The sequence below is a fragment of the Protobothrops mucrosquamatus genome, unplaced genomic scaffold (assembly GCF_001527695.2).
Source record: "Protobothrops mucrosquamatus isolate PMUCROS unplaced genomic scaffold, P.Mucros_1.0 scaffold201, whole genome shotgun sequence".
NCBI classification, from domain to species: Eukaryota; Metazoa; Chordata; class Lepidosauria; order Squamata; family Viperidae; genus Protobothrops; species Protobothrops mucrosquamatus.
The window spans coordinates 333,844-357,311 of NW_015386556.1; the positions used below are offsets into that span (position 1 = coordinate 333,844).

General features: G+C 58.5%; 3 protein-coding genes across 3 annotated transcripts in view; 2 read left to right on the forward strand and 1 right to left on the reverse strand.

Annotated features, from left to right (window-relative positions):
* Positions 1–13,480, forward strand: part of LTBP4 (latent transforming growth factor beta binding protein 4) — a 15,063-nt gene extending 1,583 nt beyond the window's left edge. The window contains exons 2-28 of the mRNA XM_029283721.1: positions 2,176–2,408; positions 3,124–3,229; positions 3,502–3,576; positions 3,717–3,839; positions 4,629–4,793; positions 4,932–5,108; positions 5,299–5,397; positions 5,508–5,639; positions 5,878–6,003; positions 6,087–6,212; positions 6,627–6,752; positions 6,944–7,069; positions 7,146–7,277; positions 7,435–7,560; positions 7,675–7,797; positions 8,294–8,425; positions 8,637–8,762; positions 8,887–9,012; positions 9,134–9,277; positions 9,958–10,167; positions 11,098–11,172; positions 11,289–11,417; positions 11,489–11,638; positions 11,753–11,905; positions 12,497–12,877; positions 13,080–13,232; positions 13,329–13,480. Of these exons, the coding sequence (XP_029139554.1) occupies positions 2,176–2,408; positions 3,124–3,229; positions 3,502–3,576; positions 3,717–3,839; positions 4,629–4,793; positions 4,932–5,108; positions 5,299–5,397; positions 5,508–5,639; positions 5,878–6,003; positions 6,087–6,212; positions 6,627–6,752; positions 6,944–7,069; positions 7,146–7,277; positions 7,435–7,560; positions 7,675–7,797; positions 8,294–8,425; positions 8,637–8,762; positions 8,887–9,012; positions 9,134–9,277; positions 9,958–10,167; positions 11,098–11,172; positions 11,289–11,417; positions 11,489–11,638; positions 11,753–11,905; positions 12,497–12,877; positions 13,080–13,232; positions 13,329–13,477 (3,923 nt within the window). The 3' untranslated portion in view covers positions 13,478–13,480. The remainder of the gene's footprint in view (positions 1–2,175; positions 2,409–3,123; positions 3,230–3,501; positions 3,577–3,716; positions 3,840–4,628; positions 4,794–4,931; positions 5,109–5,298; positions 5,398–5,507; positions 5,640–5,877; positions 6,004–6,086; positions 6,213–6,626; positions 6,753–6,943; positions 7,070–7,145; positions 7,278–7,434; positions 7,561–7,674; positions 7,798–8,293; positions 8,426–8,636; positions 8,763–8,886; positions 9,013–9,133; positions 9,278–9,957; positions 10,168–11,097; positions 11,173–11,288; positions 11,418–11,488; positions 11,639–11,752; positions 11,906–12,496; positions 12,878–13,079; positions 13,233–13,328) is intronic.
* A 1,438-nt stretch (positions 13,481–14,918) lies between these two features.
* KCNK6 (potassium two pore domain channel subfamily K member 6) lies at positions 14,919–17,458 on the reverse strand. Its single transcript, XM_015813868.2, has 3 exons — positions 17,149–17,458; positions 15,399–15,794; positions 14,919–15,211 (listed from the first exon to the last, which is right to left on the reverse strand). The coding sequence occupies exons 1-3, from the start codon at positions 17,456–17,458 to the stop codon at positions 14,979–14,981; spliced, it is 939 nt and encodes a 312-aa protein (XP_015669354.2). The 3' UTR covers positions 14,919–14,978.
* Positions 17,459–19,970: 2,512 nt separating this feature from the next.
* Positions 19,971–22,186, forward strand: LOC107285656 (protein YIF1B). The gene is made up of 8 exons (XM_015813869.1): positions 19,971–20,046; positions 20,487–20,608; positions 20,689–20,793; positions 20,898–20,976; positions 21,081–21,138; positions 21,220–21,375; positions 21,461–21,554; positions 21,702–22,186. The coding sequence occupies exons 1-8, from the start codon at positions 19,971–19,973 to the stop codon at positions 21,849–21,851; spliced, it is 840 nt and encodes a 279-aa protein (XP_015669355.1). The 3' UTR covers positions 21,852–22,186.
* Positions 22,187–23,468: the final 1,282 nt, after the last annotated feature.

The window sequence follows — 23,468 nt, forward strand, 5'->3', positions numbered from 1 at the left end:
ATGGCATCAGATCCGTCCCTCCTCCGGCCACTCTTTCCCTGGAAGGATTCCGACCTGGGGGGCTTGGGGAAGCCAGAGGGGCTCACTTCCCTGCCCAGGTAGCCCCAGAGGATAGGATCTGTAACCTGCTGCTTCTTTCCCTGTGGATCGCCTTGGGGAGGCAGAAAAAGCCCAAAGGCCCCCTGCCAGTGCCCTGGAGCTCAGTACCTCAGCCATCACGGCCAGGTCTCTCTGCTAACCTCCTGCTGGAGAGCCATGCAAACATCCTACTGGTAAATCAAAAGGACAGAAACATTTCTATACTAAAATCCGTCACTCAGCAAAGGTTGTCTGGGGGAACAGAATGCCTTTCCAGGCTGCCTGTTCAGAGCAAGGGCGGTCAAGGGATGGGATCGGGAAAGCCGAGTTCTCCCCCTCCTTGCATTATCTTTCTCTCCCTGGACAGAACAACAGAATAACAACAGAGTAACAGAATAAGAGAATTGGAAGAGATCTTGGAGGTTTCCTAATCTAATTGAACCCCCTGCTAAATGGCTATCCAACCTCTTCTTTAAAACCTCCAGTGATGGAGCACCCACAACTTCTGGAGGCCAATCTTTCCACTGGTTAATTGTTCTCACCGTCAGGAAATTCCTCCTTAGTTCTAGGTTGCTTGTCTCCTTGATGAGTTTCCATCCGTTGCTTCTTGTCCTGCCTGCAAGTGCTTTGGAGCAGGGGTCCCCAACCCCTGGGTCTGTGGACCAGAACTGGGCCGTGAGCAACCGGTCTGCACAAACAAGCAAAGCCCCGTCTGTGGGATGCAGGCAGCACACACCCCCTCCGGTCCGCAGAAAAACCTCTTACTACGCAACCGGTCCCTGGCACCCAAAAGGTTGGGGGCCTCTGCTTTGGAGAATAGGCTGGTTTCCCCTGCCCCTTCTTTGTGACGTTTGTGGACTCTGCTTCCTCCGTCTTCCTTCCCCTGTGCTCATTCTCCTTGGGAAGAAAAGATTCAGTCGAGGGGGTAACAGGGCCAGACAGGGAAGGTGCTTCATTGACCAGGGTGGGGGTGAAAAACAAAGGCAGGCTGCTTGGTGTTGCAGTCCTCCTGGGAGCTGAGCTTCTGCCTCTGTTTCCACTCATATGCTCTCTCTGTCCCACAGTCCTGTGTCCCCTCATCTGCCAAAATGGGGGAGTCTGTCTCAAGAAGGACAAATGCCTCTGCCCCCCCAATTGGACCGGAAAGTTCTGCCACATCCCAGCCTTTCCTCACCTCAGCCAGAGACAAGGCCCTGCTCACCCTGGAACCGAGTGGGAGCCGGAGATCAGACGGCAGCAGTCCGTGCACACCCTCCCAATCACCAACCACCAATACGAGCGAGATGGTAAGGAAGCCTGGAGGGCGGGGAGAGCAAGTGAGAATCAGACTGTGAAGGAACCAAGAAGAGAGAGAAATGGCTGTGAAAGTTTGCTTGTGTGCAAATGTTCCAGGTGAAGGCACAAAGGCAGGGCCGTCCCCCTGCCCATGGCTGTATGGAGCTCGGTGCATCATTGCCGGGGCAGTTAAGAGCTGGACCCCTGGGGTGAGGGAACAGAAGGATCTAGGAGAAGAAACAGGGTCCCCCTCCTCAGACTCTCCCCTCAGGACCAGCATCTCAGGGTCCCCTCTACAAAGAGCCTCTTCTGCAGTGGCAGCCACCCTGAGGAGCATCATTCCCACCCCACCCTGGCCTTTAGGCTGCCTCCGCCCCCCCCCCCCTGGCCTTTAGGGAGGCTCTGCCAGTGGGGCTGTGGGGCCAACAAAAGTGGGGCCAGCTTGCAAAGGCTGCACTGAGCGGAGATAGGATGCATTCTGATTTCCCTCTTATGGACAGCTTTATATCAGTTTTTCACTTATTTTTCTTGGATTGTTTTTACCTGTTGTGAGCTGACTAGAGTCTCCTAGATGAGATGAGCAGCCATATAAATCTAACAAATCATAATCATCCTGTCATAGCAACAACTTCCCCTGCCCTGGGCAGGAGAGGCAGGTCAAGCTAACCAGGGAACCTGCAGACTGGGGTGGGGGGGACAGCAGGGCCAGGGGAGGGTTTTTTGCCCAGGGTGCAGGTGGGAGGGGAGCTGAGCCCGTTCCGGGCAGCAGAGAGGACTGGCGGGGTTCGGTTTTGGGTCCCCACCGGCGTCTCCTCCCGCCAGGTATGGCGTCGCTGGTGAATGTCCACGTGGAGCACCCGCCGGAAGCCTCGGTCACCATCCACCAGGTGGAGCGAGTCAGCGAGGAGCTGCTATCCAGCGACCCCAACGCCCTCCCGCCCTCCCGCCCAGCCCTCTCCGGCGTGTTGGCCCAGAGCAGCCGCAGGGATCCTCAAGGCGGGTACGGTGAAAGCTCCGGCTTCGGCTACTGCTTCCAGCAGCTGCACGGCGAAGAGGTAGGCTGAGGCGGCTGTCGAGCAAGCCTGCTCTGGCGCCGGGCCCGCTGCAGGGACAAGCCTGCAGGGAAAACGGGGGCTGAGCTCTGGCCGGGACTCGCGGAGGCGACTGTAGATTCCCGCGGCCGCGCGGGGGCTTCGGCTGTTGCCGGAGGGGCCGCGACCGGGCGCTGGCCCGGGTCAAGCCTGCCTTCGTCAGGTGTCCCCGTCTTCCCTTGCCAAGCGCGTCGTTCTTCCTCCTGGGCGCCCACAGAGAGAGGCAAGTTGCGCAGAGACGCCGGAGGCTTCGGTCTGCCCTTCCAGCGAGGGAGGCGGGGCGGCGGGGAAGATCGGAGGGCGGGAGGAGGCCGGCAAGGAAGGCTCCCGGAGGCGCCCCCATTTCAGCTTCTCTTTGCTGAATTCTCCGCCCAGCTCCAGCGCACGCAGGTCTATTTTAACGCCCCACGCAGAACCACGCAAGAGTGCAACTTTGCGCGACCGATTCCTTCTTGAGAGGGTGAAAACGTCCCGGGAAGAAGCGAGCGCGCTGCTCAGGCTCCCGTTTCTCAGCCTGCATCCCAAAGGGTGGCGGGGGTGGATTTTTGGCTATACGCAGACATGCTTGTGTGAATTCACACCTTGCCTTCTCCTCGCTTGCCAGGAGCGAGGAAGGTTAACGGGGTGTCGCTGGGTCGGTCAGGGCATTGCCTAACTGCCTGCTGCCTCGCTCTTTCAGTGCAGTGCCCCCCTGCCGGGGCTGCGCACGCGAGAGATCTGCTGCCGTGGGTCCGGTGTCGCCTGGGGTGTTCACGGCTGTCTGCCTTGTGCCGATGGTGGCGTGGGTAAGATAGCTGAAAGCCGGGGATTCTTGCTGCCCCGGGGTGCCCGATATCCAGCTGGCTTCCTCTGACCCAATTCTTTCCCCAGATCTTCACCTCCCACGCGCACTTCTTGGCTCTGCCTGCTGTTTGCCTCCCTACTTGGAGAGCCCCCCCCCGCTGTTTTTCCTCATTTCCCAAGCAGCCCTGTCTGTGGGTGGGGGGTGGGTGGGCAGCGGTCGCTCAAGAAAGGGGGTCGGGGTGGTCTTTCATTCTCTGAAGCTGTTTCTCCACAGGGGCTTCTGGGCCAGTTGGAAGGAATGTGGTGGGCTGCCCCAGAGGGTTCCTGCGGCTGAATAATTCCTGTGTGGGTGAGTGGCAAGGCCACCCGGGAAGGCTTGGTGGGCTGCAAGGGATGCAGGGAGCCTTGCTGAGATGCTGGACCTGCAGGTGGGGATAGCCCACCCAACTGATTCCCCCTACCCTCCTGACCCTCTCTCCCTCTTACCAGATGTGGATGAATGCCAGGAGGGCAACTTCTGCCACAATGGGGAATGTACCAACACGCGTGGCAGCTTTGCCTGTGTCTGCCATGAGGGCTACATCCTTGATTCTTCCCGCAGCAGCTGTATCTGTGAGTTCGGCTCCAGGGAAAGGCAGGGAGGAGGGGTGGGAGAGGGGTGGGAGGGAGTGTGAGATGGTTCCATCTGGAAGTCCAGGCCAGCCTGGAATGACAGCTGGTAGAGTTGGGGGGGGGCTCTCCTAAGGCAGGCAGGTGTAGGTGGGCCGATGCTACCCTCCCCTGTCCATCCAAGGCAACATGGAGGAAACCCAATATTGTGGGCCCCCAAAGGGTGAAAGAGTGGAGTGGAAGTAAAATTTTATTTCACATTTGGTTGGTTTGAAGAATTCACACAAAAGTGTGTAAGAGAGGGAAGTAAAATCAGACTGCTGAGAAAATATTTTCCACCTGCAGGCCATTGGCTTTTGGTATGAACAGCAGGGTTGTACCAAATGTATAATTGATCAGAAATTGTGTCCAGATATTAAGAAATAAATCTTCAACTACTTATTCAAAATTGGACAAATTATGCAACCAACTGATCTGAGCTGAATGCAAATTTATCTAAGATAAACTTTGAGAGCGGGCAACCAAATTTCATTTTTTATGTGTGCCGTTGTCCCCACAGTAAAAAAAATGACAATAAAGGTTATTTTATCTTATCTATACAGCAAAATATTATATTGGGGACTGGTTGAAGGATTTTAAGGCTGCACAGCAAACAGCCACTCTCCCCGGCGTATCCTAGCCACACTCAGACTGGGCTTGCCCCAGGTGGGGTTGGGGGGCAGCCACCTCCTGGATTGCTAGCAAGCCAAAGCTGCCCCCCCCCCCGCTTTAAGCCCTTCTCTTCCTCCCCAGCCCATCACGTGATCTCTGAGGTGAAAGCGCCCTGCTTCCGTGTACTCCGGGATGGCCGATGCTCCTTGCCAACCCTCCGGAACATCACCAAGCAGATCTGTTGCTGCAGCCGAGTGGGCAAGGCCTGGGGCTGGGCCTGCCAGCACTGCCCGCCCTTCGGCTCGGGTGAGACCTGCCTGGGCACCCAGGGCTCTGCCGCAAGAGGAGAAGTTTATCAGTGGGGCAGGAGTAAAGGCAAGGGGGTAGGGGTGGGTGCTTTGCCCTCTCCCTGACTTGCTGCTTCTGCTGCTGCTCTCCTGCCAGAGGGATTCAAGGACATCTGTCCAGCTGGGCCCGGCTATCACTACTCTGCCTCTGACCTCCGCTTCGACACTCGCTTCCTTGGCCAGGACCCCCCCAGGGTGCCGGTCACCCATCAGCATGGGAGGCAGGGGCCTCCCCCCCAGGTGCCTCGGACGACAGCAGCACCAGCCCTTGTGGGTATGTCTTGGTGGGGGGGCTCATGGACTGCTGTCATTGAACTCCTGGATATGCCTCCCCCCTCTCTCTTGACCTGAGCTCCAGTCTCCCAAAGTGAGTCTGAGGGAATCCCCCAGACCAGGTTGGCCAGGGTGTGTCTCCAAGGCAGCCTCCTCCCCTTTTCCTTATGCCAGTTCTTTCTGCTTTGCAGCTCTCCGGAGTGCCCCTCCCACTACACTGCTGGAGCACTTTCCTTGGCCCCTGCCCACTCGGTCCCCTGGATCTGGGCCAGCCGCACCAAGTACAGAAGGTAGGACTGAGCCTCTTGTGGGGCTATGCCAGGTGATGAGGGGCTGGAGGAGAGGGGGGGGAAAGGCCAGAGCACAGAAATGACCAGGCCCCTGTGCCATGTTTCCCCAGAGGCTGGCAGAGGGGTGTGCGAGCGACACCCCCAGGTGTGCGGGCCAGGACGTTGCATTCCCCGCCAGGGGGGCTACACTTGTGTGTGTGAGCGTGGCTACTGGTTGAGCCCTCAAGGCACCCACTGTGTTGGTGAGTTAGAGAATGCCCCCCCCCAAACCCAAGGGGAGCAACCTTTGTGATGGCATGCAGGTCTTCACCTCCTCAACGCCTCCCAAAAGACAGAGCTTCTGATGGTCATGTGGACTTGCAACATGAATGCCACCCCCCCCCCGGGTAGGCGGTCAGAGGAGCAGATCAAGGGCTCCGCTGGGCTATTCTTGCCTTCCCACCTTCCCGCCAGCCGTTTTCCCTTCTTCTCTCTCTGCAGATGTGGATGAATGCCGCGGCAGTCCGCACCCCTGTGCCAATGGGCATTGCCAGAACTCCCCAGGTGGTTTCAGCTGCAGGTGCCGCACAGGCTTTCAAGCTGACCCCTCCGGCATGGAATGCCAGGGTAGGGGTTCCAGAGGCTTTGGCCCTCAGGGGAATCGCCCTTCCTGTGCACCCGTGTCTCTCATTGCCTGGTTTCCTTTCCAGATGTTGATGAATGTGCCCACGTGCCCCGACCGTGTGCAGGTGGGCATTGCCTCAACACCCTGGGCTCGTTCCGCTGCTCCTGTCCCAGCGGCTATCAACCCGACCCCTCTGGCGCCGAATGTCGAGGTAATGGGGGTGGGGCCTTGGTGGGGGTGGGAGGCTGGCCAGCCAATAGCACCAGCTCTTCTCCTCTGCCTCCCCCACTTTTCTACTAGTACACAAAGGCGAGGAGGCATTGAAACATGGTTCTCATGCAGAGGAACCTGGGGGTGTTTTGCCATTATGGCTGCCCTTTTTCTCTGGCTGCAGATGTAGATGGGTACTTCCAAGCCCCCCCCCTCAAATGCACTACTCTTTCCTCTGTGCCTGCTCCCTTGGGTACAGCCAGTGTCAGGGTGAGAGCAGGTGGCCCAAGATCATACCCCCTTTGCTGATAGTAGTTGGGCCCTCCTGGCCAGAGCCTCCTTTTCTGCTGGGGGGCTGAGTGGTTGAAGGAGGCAGGGAGGAGCCTCGGCAGAAAGCCACTGTGTGATTTTCCAGATGTGGATGAGTGCAAAGAGCGCCCTTCCCTCTGCCAACCTGGCCGCTGTGAGAACCTGCTGGGCGGATATCGCTGCAACTGCCCCATCGGTTACCAGCCAAACCCACTGGGGACTCTGTGTGCAGGTCAGGGGGCTGGGGAGAAGCTGCCCTGTGGGTTGTCCCATTTGTGCTTTGGGGGATGGCAGCAACCTGTTCAGACAAACCTCCCAGGGAGCCGCCTCTGCAGGCTTTATTCAGAGGCAACCAGAGACGAGAGACCGGTGCAGGTCTAGAGGAGCCCTCTGTGATGTAGCCTCTTCCTTTGTGCACCACAGATGTTGATGAATGCCTGCAAAGCCCTCCGCCCTGTGGCTCTGGGCGCTGCGAGAATGTGCCCGGTGGATACCGCTGCCTCTGCCCTGCTGGGTTCCGGGCCAGCCTGACGGAGAACCAGTGCCTGGGTACGCAAGGAGAACGGGGAGGGGGGAGGCCTGGGGGCAGCACAGGCACACCACTGATGGCACACTCCTTCCACAGATATTGATGAGTGTGCAGCAGCAGGATTGCCTTGCGGCCCTCAGGGGCACTGCCTCAACACAGAGGGCTCCTTCCGCTGCCAGTGTGCCCGAGGGTACCGGACGGAGGGCGTGGGGGGTGTTTCCTGCATGGGTGAGTGCCACACATCAGAGGAACATGTGTGCCAGGGCTGGGCTCAGGGGCTGCTGCCTTCCTGTAGACCCATGCTGAGCTTCTTTCTGAGCTCCCTCCAGGCATAGACTGGCAGCACTGGCAAGAACAGTGCCAACTCATCTTTCCCCACTGCCAGATGTTAACGAGTGCCTGGAAGGCAACTTCTGCTTCCCACGGGGTGAGTGCCTCAACACTGAGGGCTCCTACAGCTGTCTGTGTGCCCAAGGTTTCACTGCAGCCCCCGACGGGACCTCCTGCGAGGGTAAGGGGCCTGCAGTCTCAACTGGGGGGCACTGGGTGCATGCCAAGTGTGGGAGGGATCCAGAACCACCACGGGATTCATGCTCTGCTGACCTCTCTTTTGGCCTTTGCACAGACATTGATGAGTGCCTCAGTGCTACAGTCTGTGCTGGGGGGCACTGTGCCAACACTGAAGGCTCGTTTGATTGTTATTGCCCTCCTGGCACCCGCAGCACACCCAGCAAAGCTTCCTGTGCAGGTGAGTGGCACTTTTCAGCTCCAGCCTCTCAGCAGTTGGTCTCGGGCTGTGGGACGGAGGCGGCTTTGTCACTGTCAGACTGCCAAGATTGAGAGAGGGGAAAGTCAGAACTTTGGTTGAAGCTGTGAGACAGGAGAACTGTGGCTCCCTGGAGTCTCTGGCCGCTGGCCATGATAAGCACAAGCTCCAAGTCCACCTGATATGGCCTTCCCCTGCTTGACAGCATTAGTGGGCCCCCTAAGGAGAACCACAAACCAAGAGTTTCTTTGCCACCTGCCCCCCCCCCCGTGCTGGAACCTCTCCCTGCTGCAAAGCCCCTGCAGTTTTGTTTCCCTTGCGGGGGACCTGGGGACCCCAGAGGCTCATCCTGGGAGACTCCGCCATAGTTGGTTAACCCTTTGGATGCTTAGGGCAGGGTTTGGTCCCTGGAATTCTGAGCCCTCTCCAGGGGACAAGGAGCTCCTCCTGAGCCTTCTTCTCTTCCTACATCCCACAGACATTGATGAATGCCAGGAGTATGGGGCAGCCCTCTGTGGAACACAGCGCTGTGAAAACTCAGTTGGCTCATACCGCTGTGTCGTGGCTTGCCAGGCCGGCTATCGAACCAGTGCCACGGGAGACTGTGTTGGTGAGTTCTGCCAGGGCTGTGCAGAAGGGGCTGGCTGTTGGTGGACTTTCCGTGTCTCCTTCCCCAACCCTGGGCTGGTTCTAGGCATCTGCTGCACAGTGTCTGCATGGGTGCTTTGTCCAAGAAGACCCTCCTTCTATATGGGAGGGTTCAGCTTTGCTTCCTGCTCATTACGCCTTGCATTTGTGCCAACCGGTGGTTCCCCCTTCAGATATTGATGAATGCCAGGAGTCCAGAGTGTGTGGAGAGAAGCGATGTGAGAATATGCTGGGCTCTTACCATTGTGTGGCCACCTGCCAGATAGGCTACCAAGCCACTGCTGCTGGGGACTGCATAGGTGAGGACATCCATGGGGTTTGGACTGTGGGCAGGAGGAGAAGCCCCACAGCGGTGGCCTCTGCAATTTAGCGACACGCCAAAGGATCACAGCTCTTCTGAGTGGGTGCATGTGATCCTTGCAGATGTGGACGAGTGTCAGAACAGTTCCACATGTGGTGCCCATTCCATCTGCCACAACTTGCTTGGTTCCTTCCAATGTATCTGTGACCAGGGCTATGAAAGTGCCAGGGATGGGCGGCATTGCTTAGGTATGTGGCTGGCAGCAGAGCATGGGACGGAGGCCCTGGAACAGACCAAAGGGAGAAGGCGAGGAGGAGGGAGGGGGAGGCCTGGATCCCAGTGGCACCTTTTTCCATCTGTTCCTCACAGATGTGAATGAGTGTGAGACGCTACACGGGGTGTGTGGAACAGCACCATGTGAGAACGTGGAAGGCTCTTTCCTGTGCATCTGCCCCCAAGCTGGTGAAGAGTTTGACCCCATGACTGGCCGGTGCATTGCTTTGCCTGGTGCCGGTGAGAGCTGGGGGGGCTTGGAAAGGGGGGAGAGGCCTGTGGGACAGAAGGTAGGTGAACTTCAGAGGTCCTAGCTGAACAGGGAAGCCCTACAGGAGCTGCTGGGTCAGCATAGAGCACTTGCAACTGGCCCAGCATCCCATGTCTCTGGACACCCACCCAGAGAGCAGAGAGGCAGCCTTCCCAATTGGTGGCCCTTGGAGGTAGACTGCTCTGAACCCATTTCCCAAGGATTTGAGGTGGTTTTCAATGTCACACAATAACAACATAACAATTGAAAACCGTCAGGCAAGTAACTAATTAAAGTGAGCCATGATGGCAGCCCCCAAATGCTCTGTGGAATGACAGGGGAAGATGGGGCTGAGAGTATCCCTTATTTCGGGAAGCCAGACTTTAGAGGCTGCTGCTGGGAAGACGCATCCCCCCCACTACCTCAGATCAAATTGGTCAGCCAAGGCCGGGCGGGATGGGGGGGTCCTGCAGGGCTTTAAAGGTAAAAACTGACCTGTTGAACTGGAACCCCCAGCAGCAGAGCAACTGCAGGACAGGCATGATCTTGCCAGGTGGGTTGCCAGCTGCATTTTGGACCACCCGGGGCCCTCCAGCATGGGGAGGGTACACTTTGGGGGGAATGCTCTGAATGAACGGGGGGGGTTCCATCCTTCTTCTCGGTCCTACAGCTCGTCCCCCAGCCCTCCCCAGGCACCCAGATGCTGCGCAGTTGGAGAATGGTGACGGCCTGCGGCGCGAGTGCTACTATGACCCAAACACTGTCCAGGCATGTGAAGATATTCTGTCCAGGAACGCCACCCACCAGGAGTGCTGCTGTAGCCTTGGCCACGGGTGGGGCCTTGACTGCCACCTCCAGACCTGCCCCTCCTTGGAGACAGGTAAGACTGGGAGGCGGCAATGGGGGGCCTCCTGGCAGAGGCTGTGGCGCGGGTGGGGGCAGACAAAGGAACTATGGATTGGAATAGTTCTAGGAACAGAATCTCGCCCGTGCTCCCCCTACTATGAAAATATTATTATTTTGCCACTTTTAGTGACAGAGAAATGGTGAAACCATAAAAGTACCTGCTTTGTCAAAAAATGCATATAAAATGTTTTTAAATGAAAAAATACAACAAAAGAAAAAGGCATACAATATTAGCTGTAAATAGTTACAATTCTATAGGCTCATAGGTGGCATTGGGGTCTTCAGTTCTTCAGGTGAAAGGATCTCCTATCGTCATGGGAATGGGGAGGGTTTGAGGGTTTTCTCAAGTTAGTTACGTGGAATGAGCTTCAGGCTCGCTGGCCTGATGGTAACCATACAAGGGACCTTCCCACTCACCTTCAAGGCTAGCAGGGAGGGGCCATCTGTTCTTACCCCAAGCACCTGTGGAGGTCTGGGGAAAATGACAGCTTAAGATATTGCAAGCAGCCTCTAGTCTCCACTCTCTGGATGAGGCTTAGCCAGGCTTTGCTCATGACTTCCAAGAATCTAATAGGAATCGGGCAGGGAGAGAGCTGTGCTCCGAATGGGAATCGAAGTGGGTGCTGGCCTTGCATTTGGGGCACCGGGAAGGTTGCAGGTGACTTTGAGAATGCCTCTCAGCAGCCCCCCTTTGTGGGCCTTCCTGGCCCCGGCCATGGCCACCTTTCCTCTCCTCCGGAGGAACCCATCGGGCTGTTGGATGGGAGCTCCAGCAGCAGCACTGCTTGCAAAGAGTGATGGTTTTTTTTCCTGTGGCCGAGCCACTCCTGCCCCTAGACTGAGGCCAGGAAGGGGGCTGGGGGCCCTTTGGGCAGCTGCTGACAGGAGGCCTGTTTCCCTGCAGCCGAATTCCGGGCTCTGTGTCCTCACGGCAGCGGATACGCTACTGTCCTCGTCAGAAATGTCCCAGCAGTCACAGGTGTGCACATGTGGGGGTCTGGATGCGGCCAAAGTTAAATGGGGCTGGGGGCCCACATGGGTGGGGTAGGGGTCTTCACTTTTTGCCTTTATTCCCAACTTGGTGTCCCTACACAGATGTGGATGAGTGTGCCCTCTTCAGCTCCCAGGTGTGCAAGGGTGGGGTTTGTGTGAACAAGATCCCTGGCTACTCCTGCTACTGCCCCAACGGCTACTATTATGAGACGCAGCACCTGGAATGCATTGGTGAGCACTGCCCCCCCCCGGCTCCTGAGGCGCTTGTGGCCCGAGACTGACCGATGCCCTTGTCGCCCCAGATAACAATGAGTGTCTGGATGAAGAAGCTGAGCCCTGCGTGGGGGGGCACTGCATCAACACCATTGGCTCCTATTACTGCTCTTGCGCTGCTCCCCTGGTGCTGGACCCCTCCCAGCGCCGATGCGTGACCAACGAGAGCCACGGCTTGGGTTCGTATTGCCCCCCTTCTGGCCCAGCCTTGTAGGGGGGCATTGAGAGACAGATTGCAATACAAGCTTCAGTTTTTGGGGGATCACTCTGGCAATCCCTGCTCCCCCCCCCAGATGAGGACCTGGCCGTATGCTGGCAGGAGGTGGGCCCGGACCTTGTGTGCCGTCGACCCCGCCTGGACCGTCGGGTGACTTACACGGAGTGCTGCTGTCTCTATGGGGAGGCCTGGAGCATGAACTGCGCTCTGTGCCCAGCCCGGGACTCGGGTAGGTGCCTTCCTTTCCCCCAGGAGCTGGGGACATGCCCCTCCTTGCAGGCTCATGAACAGGGAAGGGGGAAGGAGCACCAGGCGCTGGGAAGGAAGAACTGCAGCAGTATTTCCGTTTCCCAGGTGTCTGAGTTATTTATGTATTTATTAAACTTTTATGCCGTCCATCCTTGTGGTTAGGAACTGGAGGCCATCTTGACCTTGGGTGGAAAGTGCTTTTTTGATGCAATAAGTTTCTGGGTGCCCCTTCAGACCCCATATTGTGTGCTGGAGATGCAGCTCTGCCAGCTGGGGTTTGCATTCTTCCTGGCCTCCCACCTCCACCCGGCTACTGGGGGTCTCCTGTCCTTTTTCTAGCTTTGTGACTCTCAATACCAAGGAGAGGCTCTGGGGAGCCTCTGTGGGGAGAGACTTGTGGGGCACTCTTTGGGACATTTCCTCTGGAGAGGATGGTCTCCTTTGCTTAACAGCCTGTCTACACCGCCCTCCTGGGGGGCCTCTGGAGAACATCTGCCCCTGCATTTAGACTGCTTTGCAAAGCTATGTCCAGTTGGTTCTAATCCCCACCCCACCCTTTTGCTTTCCCCAGATGACTTTGAGGCCCTGTGCAATGTCCTCCAGCGCCCCAGTTATAGGTTGGGGCGGCTAGGCAGCCTGGGGGCACCCTTCGAATACGGTGGAGGAGAGTTTCTGCCTTATGGCCCTGATGTCTACGATCCCCTGGCACAGCCTGGCCCTCTACTTCCCAGCTATGATGCTCTCCCTCGTGAGTCACTCTATGGACCATCCCCTTATGAGGCAGCTGGCCTGGACGATGCACCCTATAGCGATGTGCAGCTGGAGAGCCCAGCTGAGGACCCCCAGGGTGGACACCAGCCTCGTAGCCCCCCTGACTCAGACTGGCACTACCCGTCTCGTGGCCGTGGGCACTCCTATCCCGAACGGCCCAGTCGGGCCAGCGAAGACTACCGTGAGTGGGTGACAAAGGGGGAGGGGGGAGCTATCATTTGTATGTTTGCAAAACAGCACGTGCAGGTGGAAGTGGTTGTGGGCTGTGGAAGGAAGAGGGGCCTTTGGGAGAGGAAGCTTTGAGGAGGGAGAAGAAGGGTGGGGGTCTTGGGCCATGTCAGTGCAAAAGGGAAGCCTACTTGTGTCTCTTGGTCTGTTATCAGCGGGCCGTTTTGGAGGCACCGGAGGGCTTCCGGCTGAGGAGTGCGGGATCCTGAGTGGCTGTGAGAACGGCCAGTGTGTTCAGGTCGCCGACGGGTTCACCTGCTCCTGCAATGAGGGCTACCGCCTCGACCCAACCCACATGGCCTGCCGTGGTGAGGGGCCCCTTCTCCTTGCCCCCCCAGCTGCCAGGCTGAGCTTGGCTTTCCTGACCAAAGGGCGGCCTAATGCGATCTCTCTCCTCTCCACAGATATTGACGAATGCAGGGAGATGGCCAGGCTCTGCTCTGGCGGCCGCTGCCTCAACCTGGATGGCTCCTACCGCTGCCTGTGCCCCCTTGGCACTGCGCCTGCAGGGCAGCCCCCCCGCTGCCTCCACGTCCCCCGCAGCCGAGCCTGAGCTGGGGTGGGGTGGGGAATATTTATTACTTGTCCAGATGGGAACGGAGGAAGGCGGTGCAGGTGAAAGGACCCTTTGCCCACCCCTCCCCCCTCGTCCTGCAGTCCCTGGAGGAGCTGCGCAGGCGGCTAGTGCTCAGGAGAGGGGGGACTCCTCTGCTCCTGGTTAACGCCATGGGGTGAGGGGGGGTGGCCAAAAGGTTCCCAAATAGGGTTGGATCCCTCTTGCCCTTGGAAGACAGGGGCCCATCTGGCTGCCTCCCTGCCTTGTCCCGGGGAGGGTGCCTCTGACTGGAAACGTTTTCTACCCCCGTTGTCCGTGTGTGCACTGGAAGGCATGCCCCCCCATAGCCTTTCCTCATCTGCTGAAGACCCATGGAGGAGTTACCCTGCAGGGCGCTGGCAGGGGCATAGGGGCCTCTGCGCAAGTGCCAGTCCTTCTCTGGGCCCACAGCGCTTTCGCAGAGGGTACAGGAATAGGGCCGAGTCCAGGTGAGTGCCCACAAACAGACCGAGGGCAGCACGGAAGCCCATACCCCAAACATTTCCTGGGTACTTATGCCTGTCATGAGGAGAGGGGCCCTATAGCTCACCACCTCTGCTCCCCCAGCTCCCCCTCCCTTGTCGCTCCAACAGATGCTTAAACTCCCTCGCGCATCCAAAGACCCTCCCACAACCCAGATAGGGGTTGTCAGCCAGGCAGGGGGCTTTTGGGCATCATGCCAGCTGGCGGCCACAGTCACTTCTTCACTGCTGTTACTAGACCAATAAATATTTTCTATAAAAGGAGTTGAGAGACTTGGCTTCTCTAAGGAGAGACCAGCAGGAAGTACGTTCAGCCCCCCCCCCCTTGGGGACACAGGCGTTTGGTGGGCAGAGTTGGCTGGACTAACTTGGTGGGGGAAACAGCAGCACAGGCTAAGCAGCCTCCAGGGTGGCTCTGGGGTCGCACCAGCTGGAAGGGGAGGGGGCTTCTGCGGTCAAGCACTTAGAAATAACCCAAGAGCAAACCCGCCAGTTTGTCTTCTCTGACGTGACGTGTCAGTAGCAAAACCTTTTGAGAAATGGATCCTGGATGGGCCTTCACTTCCACTTTCCATATGAGGCTTTGGTATCTCAAGCCCACAGCCCCCCCCCCCACTTCCGCCTCTGCAGCTCCAGGCTTGCAAAGCTCAGCTCAGCTCAAGCCACAGCTGGAAGCAAGGATACTGGGCCACGTTGCACAGAAGGTGATGTCACTGGGGAGGGACGAAGGGCCTGGGAGCTCCAGCCTCTTAGCTGTGCTTTTTAAATACTCCCCCTTCTCCCCAGCCCATCCAAAGGCAGAGCCAGAAGCCTCTCCAAGCTCTCCTCTCCTGGCCAGAGAGCACTGCACTCCCTCCCCTGCCCTCCACAGGAGTGGATCGTCCTGCAGCCTCATTTCCCTGGTCAGGAAGGACAGAGGAGAGCAGCCAGTCTTCCCTGTGGATTAGCCCCAACTCTCACCCTGCTGCTCCTTGCTATTATCTGTTAATGGAGGAATAATGGGATGGGCCTCCTGACTGGGGGTGTGCAGGTAATTTCTCCCTCTGCCCTGGCTCAGAGGGAGGGCTGGGCTCCCCCAGGATACTCTGATGCTCTTCGGGAGGCTGCTCTGGGGGCAGGAAGACCAGGTCGGAGAGCCCGTGCAGGTCTGCCAGTTTGTGGAAGGTCTGGAGAACCAGCAGCATGGCCATGAGCCCCAGAAGCAGGTAAACTGGAAGGAGAGAAAGGAGAGTGAGCCAGAAGCAGGTCTGGAAGACAGGCGGGGCCCTTCCCTCCTCCTTGCTCTACCTGGGAATCGGGTTGCCCACCTGAGGTGGCAGGCTTGGGGTGCCCAGTGCCAACCTGCCGTCAAAACTGGCTCGGCCTTCCACTTGCTCCCGGGGCATAGTGCTACTCACCTGTAACAGAAACCTTGTAGAGGGGGCGAAGGTGTTGCCCGGGCTGCTCCCCGGGGACGTAGTCTCCCAGGCCAATGGTGCAGAGGGAGATGAAGCAGAAGTAGAAAGCATCCAGGAAGCTCCAGGACTCTTCCAGGGAACTGAAGATGGCAGCAGGCACTAAGAAGAAGGTCGCCAACACCAGGCCCATCAGCACCAACAGGTGCCCCCACGACAGGACGCGGCGGTCGGAGCCCCAGCGGAGAGCCAGGTATTCCAGAGGCCCAGAGGTGAAGGTGCCCACAAGACGCTGCACGGTGGCTGTCAGCACCAGCATGGTGAAGGGGACACCCAGCACCGCGTAGAAGATGCAGAAGGCTTTGCCAGCATTGGAGAGGGGTGTAGTGTAACCGTAGCCTGGGAGGAGGGAAGGGGGAGCGTCAGAAGCAGCAGTTGCTGTGCTGAGGCTCCGCCCTGAGCAGCACCTGGGCTCAAGGGCTCCATTGACCACACCAGCAAACAGGCTAAGCCACCCCTGGCCACGTGAGGACTCTTCGTGCCTTCACAGCATGAGCTGCTGTGGGACCCAGTTCTTATTTGGATAGCAACCTCACACAGCTTGTGGGGCAGAAGGAAGGAAAGGCAGGAGGCAGGCAGACCTCTGCCCTTCGGAAGAGAACACGGGTGCTCGGGGCTAGGTCGCTTCCTTAAAGTTAACGCTGGTACTTCTGCCCACAAGCCCAGCGCCTGCCCACATTGCCTTTCAGCTTTCCTCTCTCCAGAAAGAGACGGAGGGGGGAAATTAGCTCTTGTTTCTTCTTTTGCCACTTTTGTGGGTTCTGTAATCACAATAATTATCTTCAGATTCATTCTACATGACAGTTGTGCAATATTCATGTAACTATATTGTTAATAAAATTTTGCAGGACTTTCCTCTGTGAAAGTATTTGCTGTTAGATATAAAAAAAATAGAACATGAAATTTTACTATTTGCTGTTGGCACAAAAAGCCAAGAAATCACCTCTCACCACTGATGGAGCCTGACTGAGGAGGGCAACGGAGCCTGTTTTGCAGGGCATCTGGACCACCGTCGGCAACGGAGCCCTTCCAGGAGGGAGGATCCGCGGAGGTGGGATTCCCGAGCCAGCTGCCACCGGGCAAGGTACAAAGCGGAGCCGGGGAGGCGGGACAGTTGCTACCAGACGCAGCCAAACGAGCCTGAAAGGCGTTCTGTGGGCGGCTTGCCTGGTGCCCTGAACGCCCGAGCGGGAGACGCAGCTCCGGGCGGGTACTCAGCTAAGCCTGGCAGCTCTGTCCACACACCCTTCGGGTCAGAACGGGCTCCAGGGACCCTATGTGGCCAGGCGCACCAGCACAGAACCGCCCCGAGGCAGAGCCAGCGATCGTATGAAGTCCCCTTCTCAGCACGCTGTTTCGGCCCTCGGCAGTCCCGAGCGAGCAGCGGCCGAAGACCAGGAAGCGGCCCCAGTTGCTCACCTGCTCCAGGAGTTCTCCACCAAGAGAGCGTCTCGGAGGGTGGAGACACGGCGCCACGTCCAAGCGTGAAAAAGAGGCTGTGCCCGAGAGTTGGGCGTGGAGGGGGGGTCTCGGCCTAGGCCCCCGAACCGCGCTCTTCCCGACCCAGCCACCTTTCCAGGTTGCGGGGATCCCTCCCGACCCTTCCCCGCCCACTGCGCCCGGAATGAACCGCGGAAAGTGCAGGAAAACGGGGCCGCCTTTCCCCGAAGAAGCGCAGCCGGCCCCGACTCACCCACGGTGGTGATCAAAGTGCTGGCGAAGAAGAAGGCCGAGGCGAAATCCCAGCTGGACGTGGCAGCCGAGCCGTTGTGCAGGAGGGCTGCGGAGTGGCGGTCGGCACTCAGGACGGCGCCCAGGAAACGCTCCAGCCTGGCCTCGGACAGGCAGGGGCTGCTGCGCAGGAAGTCGCTCTTAAGATCCCACAGCTCGGCTCGCAGCCGGCTCTCGTAGGGCCGCTCGACGGCTGAGATGATCAACGCTCCGAGCAGCAGATAGCCCGCGTAGGCCAGCGCGAAGGCCGCCAACACGGCGCCGCGCCTCATAGCTCTCCCGGCGGAGCGCAGAGCCACTCGCGGCAAATAGGAGCGGAAGAAGGAGACGCCTGCAGGAGCGAAGCCGGTGTCCGCCCCGGCGACACCGCGGTCCAGCCTCTTGGGCGGCGGCCAGGCCCCTCCCGTCAGGCGGAGCCTGGACTGCCAAGAGTTGCACCTGGCAGGCGGGATCCTGGGTCGGGCGCCTCCCGGCCCAGTTCCACCCACTCCGCTCCTTCCACCGGGTGAGACGGTCAGGCGCTCAGCATCGAGTGTATGTTCGGGGGCCCTGGGCACCTCGCCCTGACGCAGGCCGACAGATGAAGGCCAACTCTTGGCCTTTCAAACTGGGCCACGCCGCTGCCCAGGAGAGAGAGATTTTGGAGAAAGCAAGGCTAGTGGGCACCAGGCAGGACTACTGGCCCAAAGACATTGTGCTTGACTGCTGCCCTTCTCCTGTCCGGTCTTGGCCTTGGTCCTTGCCACCTCGCAGAATAGCGGGGGGTGGGGTATAAAAGGAGCAGACAAAAGAGCTCGCTAGCTCCCTCCAGAGGTATTGAGGAGGGAGGCATTTCGCTCCCTTTCGAGGTTGTGGGTGTGCTCTCTGCAGGAAGCAAGTTGTTCGAAAACAGGAACTGGGGAAGAGGTGAGAGGCTTGGTGACAAGGAAGCCTGAGAACTCTGGAAGAGCCACCAGACAGAGAAAAAAGGATCCCCTGCAACTGCAGCCGGGGTGGGGAGCCAAAGGATTAGAATTCTTTATTGGCCAAGTGTGATTGGACACACAATTTGTCTCTGCTGCATAAGATGTCAGTATACATACAAGCAAAAAGTGAAGCAAAGCCCTCAACATCATCTTTTATCTTCCAACAGTAACCCTCATTTTTCATGTGGGCGAATTCAGAGTGTTCACATATCAGCTTGTGCATGAACAGCCTGTGAGACCAGAGTTCTTGCTCCACAATTGTTCCCCAATTCCGCCAGGCCCAGTGAAAGGGAGCCTATGTCTCTCTGTGCCTGTGCCACTTAGAGACCCCCAGCATGGCTCCCAGAGCCCACCAAACCACCTGAAAGTGAATCCTCCTCCCATCGGCACCCCCAAGAGGGCTGATGCAATGCACTCCCCATCCACAAGAGCTTCTTGCAGAACGCAAAGCAAGGCTCTCTCTAGCAAGAAGAGACCACCTGTGAATCTGAAGGAACAACAGCCACTGAAACCTTGGGGCATCAGCTCAGCCATGAAAGGAGGATGCCCCAGGTAATAGCCAGTCAGCACAGTGGCTGGGTTCTCAACAGCGTCAACCAAATGGCCATTTGAGGACCCAGAGAAGATGGCTACTTGAAAAATGGGGACAAAAGTCTGACCGTGGAAAGCCCGATGCAGGGCCTATTATTTATCCATTAAATGTCTAAGGCACCCAAATCTGGAATGACTTTTGGATGCTTCATATAAGAAAAGAACGGCAGTCCCTGGGGAGGGAGCAAATCCAAAAGATGGCTCTCCTGTTTCCTGGCTTAAAGGGGCCTAACCATTTACTGACCTGAGCCCTGGGAAAGGTCGGGTATTTAAGGCTCATGGAAAATTGGGAGGGGGGCATACCGATCTTGAGAGGCCAGTCCAGCAAGTAAGAAGACTGGCTTAATCAAACAAGCCAGATCTGTCAGGCTGTGCAGGATAGGCAGAGGCTGCAGCAGAGAGCTAGGCCCTACATTTGCGCTTGATAGCACCTGAGCACCCAGAAGGGTGGGGAGGGATCCCACCTGACTTGACCCTGCCGAGTGGCTGCAGGTGTTTCATTCACCCAGATCTGGGGACTTTCCACCTTTGACTTGCGTGAGGTAGCACATTCCCCCTTCAAGGTGTGCCACCGGTAGTTCTTTCTGGGCTCACAGCTTGGGTCAGTTGGGGCCAGGAAGGCCTTGCAAAACAACAAATCACAACCCTTGCTAGATTGGGGGCCCTTCAGTCACTCACGTTCTAGTCTCCTTATGCTTCACTACTGCAATGCACTGTACACCGAGCTCCCTTGAAAAGCACCCAGAAACTTCAGCTGGTTCCAGAATGCAGTGGCATGAACAGTGATGGGCCTGCCTCTACAAGCCCAGCCCTGCTTTGCAAGCTATATTGGCTGCTGGCTTACTCCCAGGCCCCATTCAAGGCGATGGGTGCTATCTATAAACTGGCTGGTTACTTGAGGGAGGAACCGCCTGTCTCCCATCATATATGCCCATCTGATTCACTCGTGCAGGGATGGGACGCTCCAGGTTTCCTTCAATGAAAACGTGCCAGCTATCAGGACCAAGAAACGGTCCTTCTGCCCTCCGGAACGAGGTTCCGCGGCTGCTCTTCAGACGCCAAGACCTGCTTTTCAGCCAGGCCTTTGGCGGGGGAGGCGATCCCGCACTTCACTGGGCTCGCCATCCTTATCTTTCATCGTCGCTGTCGGAATGCCTTGGCTCGCCTGTTGCAGCCGCGCGAAGTCGTCGCAGGGAGACCCGTCTGAGAAATTATTCTCACGGCTACTATGAACTCAGAGCCGCTCGCTGGGCCGGTTCCTCCCCTCGAGCATCTCTGGGCTGCCCAGAGCAGACCCCGAACCAGCGGGTCACACCGCCCCCCCCCCGGCAGCCCCAAAGCCCCGCGCCCCCCGCCGGCACTTCGCGCTCCCCTGTCCCCCCCAAAACTGGAACCGCCTCCGCGGTCCGGCTTGGCGCTCAGTGACATCATTGCCACGCCCAAGCGGGCGGGCCCTCGGTGACGTCGAGTGGTCTCCGGGCAACCCGCGGCCCGCTGGTCCGGAGCGACGACGCGACATCACGTGCCTCGCGTCTCTCTCGGACTGCTCATTGGCTGCGGGAGGCACGCAGGCCCGAACGCTGCGCGCAGAAGCCCCGCCCAGAGCAGCGGCTGGCGATGGAGGGCGACCCGGCGGGGGGGGCCGCGCGCGCGCGTGGGTGTCGCGGGGGCCCGGGGCCCCGGGGGCGGGGAGGGAAGGGGGGTCTCCGCGCCGCCTGACGGCCGCCCGCCTTTCCCCTCGCAGCGCCGCCCGCCGCCCCGCCGCGGCTCTCGGAGGACCCGAGCGGGCTCCCCCCGCGGCCGGACCCGCTCTCCAGCCTGGCCGCGGCCTACGGGAGCAGCCTGGCCTGGCGGGGGAGGGCGCTGGTGAGTGCCGGGCCGGCGCCGAGCATCTGTCGAGCATGTGCAAAGCGCCGCCCGCCCGCCTGACCCGGGTCTCCCCACAGGTGGAGCGACTGGTGCCGCTGCGCCGCCTGCAGTGCTACTTCGCGGTGGATACGCGGTACGTGGGGCAGAAGATGGCGCGGCTGCTCTTCCCCTTCGGGCACCAGGTGAGCGGGCGGGGGTGGCGGCGGCGGCGAGGGGAGTCCTCCCGCACCCCCTTCCCTGGCCCGCCCCTCCCTCCCTCCCTCCCTCCGTCTGTCTCTCTCGGCAGGACTGGCAGGTGCGCTACCAGCGGGGACCCCCCGTGGCGCCCCGCTTCGACGTCAACGCCCCCGACCTCTACATTCCAGGTAGGGCCCGGGCGGGGGGAGGGGCAAAGGCCGGTGCTGCAGGGCGGCCCCCTTCCTCCTCCTCCTTCCTTCCTTCCTTCCTTCCTTCTTTCCTTCCTCCGCAGCCGTGGCCTTCATCACCTACCTGCTGGTGGCCGGGCTGGCGCTGGGGATGCAGAATCGGTGAGACCAGTGGGGACACCTGAGCCAACCCGGCCCCCTCCCTGTGCCCAGAGCCCCCTCCCCACTCGCCGCTGCTTGCAGGTTCTCCCCCGACCTGTTGGGCTTGTTGGCGAGCTCGGCCCTGGCGTGGCTCATTGTGGAGGTGCTGGCCGTTCTGCTCGGCCTCTATCTTGCGGCCGTCAACACCGAGCTGACCCCGATCGACCTGGTCGCCTTCTCAGGCTACAAATACGTAGGGTGAGGAGCTTGGGACCCCTTGCATCCTGGGGGGTGGACAGGATGCGTAGCGGGGCTGACCCTCCCATCTTTTTCTCCTTGCCAGCATGATTGCAGGCCTCTTGGCAGGGCTGGTGTTCGGGAAGACTGGTTATTACACGTTGCTCGGCTGGTGCTGTGTCACCATCTTTGTCTTTACGGTAAGAGGGAGAGGCTTTACGGTAAGAGGGAGAGGCTTGTGTTCAGGGTGGATGGGTGGCCCTCCCCTCAACTTTTGTGGGTCCTTGGCCACCTGCCTGTACTGGCTTTTCCTGGTGGGCTTCTCTCATCCATCCTCCTTCTCCCAGATCCGTTCGCTGCGCCTGAAAATCCTGTCAGAGGCAACTGAAGGGGTCCCGAGGCGGGATACCCAGAACCAAGTGCGCATGTATCTGACCGTGGCTGTGGCTGTGCTGCAGCCCCTCCTCATGTACTGGCTCACCTCTCACCTCATCTAATGATGCTTTGCTCAGGCAGCTGCTTTGTGCCCCCAATGCCCACCCATCATTTCGAGCCTGTTGCCTCTCCCAGGCCACCCTGGTTACGCAGAAGGCAGAGCAGAGCAGATGGGCTTCTCTGGGCCCTAATTCACAGCTCCCTGGTCCTTCTTTGGAAGGGCCCTGGCAGTTTGCACTCCTCTCACCTTGATTTGGCTCAAGATGTCTGCTTATCCTGCCCTTTTCTGTCTCGTTCCTGTCCAGCCAGGTCGGTCACTCCTGCAGAGGAGCTGGGAAAAGAGCCTGCTTTCCCGTCTCTTCAGGATATGGAATTTCCTGCTTGCCACAAACAAAATAAAACATGGAAGGCAATGTGGTTGCTCTCTTGTCGCTTTGAGAGGGGTACTGGAAGGCATTTCTATCTCCCATGTGCCCTTCCGCAGGGGGTTGACCTGCTCTGCCATGTGCGGTCCAAAGCGGAATGGATGTGCCTTCAGCAACTTGGGAAGATGTTTGGAAAAGAGAAAGAGAAACGGTTGGGTCTCTGGTGGCAGGCAAGCCTGCTTTGCAACAGGGGCTCTGGTTCCTTCCAGGAAAGCACCAGGGAATAGCAGCCACCTTTGTCGCCTGCGCTGAATGGGCAAAGGGCAGCCTTAGCTGGGCAGGACAAGGACTTGGAGCTGCTGGCGTCCTCCGAAGCCTCTGGGCTGGTGCCACAGCCGCACTTCTTGGCCAGTAGCACCCCCCCCCCCAGTGCTAAAGCATTCATTGCACACAAGTTTAGTTACTTTTATTCAGAGTCCATTCATTACTAAAAACACAATTATAAGAGTCCCACAAGATTTAATACAATCAAGTTTTGATTTGTTTTTAAAAAAAGTATAAAAACTCATTTAAAGCTGGTTATGTAGAAGCTTGCTCAGTGAGATGCCTCTGCAGCTGCTCTCGCTGGGGCGCTCTTGAAAGTCCCTCAGACTAGAAACACAGCCTTTCCCGGCAAGAAGGGACGCATGCAATGGAACTGCCGGCAGCCGCAGCCGCAGCCAACGGTGCAATCCAACGCCTTTGGTTGCCTCAGTGCCAGGGAAGGATCCCCCCTCCAGCTCCCCCGTTTCCTTGCAAAGCCAGAAGAATTAAGGTTTGAAGTGGGCCTATGAGCCAAAGATGGCCTCATCTGGGAAGGTTTGGGTAAAACAGTCCATACTGGCCAACTGCTGAGCCTCAACAGCTGCAGCTGGTGGCACCTGATAATCTCAAGAAAGGAGTCTGGCACACTGGAGAGCAAAACTGGGCAGCCTCCACAAAGGAAGGGGGAGAGGCACTGCAGGGAAGGTCCTGGAGAAGCGCTGAGCTTAAGGCATGCCCAAGGCCCCCTGCCCAGACAAAGGGGGTGGGACATACTGGCTGTTGGACAGGGTCCTTATACCTTGCCTTTTTCCCTTCCTGGCCCCCAGATTGGGGGCTCTTTGGCCACTACACCGGCTTAGCCATATTTGGGACACTTGGCACTCCTCGCTGGTGTCCCCAGGGAAATGGGATTTGGCAGGGCCCTTGTGGAAGCTGCTGCAGAAGCACCAGCAGGGTCTGCTTTACGCAGCCTGCTCTTCCACAACCTCCCCGGGAAATGCATGGCTGTGG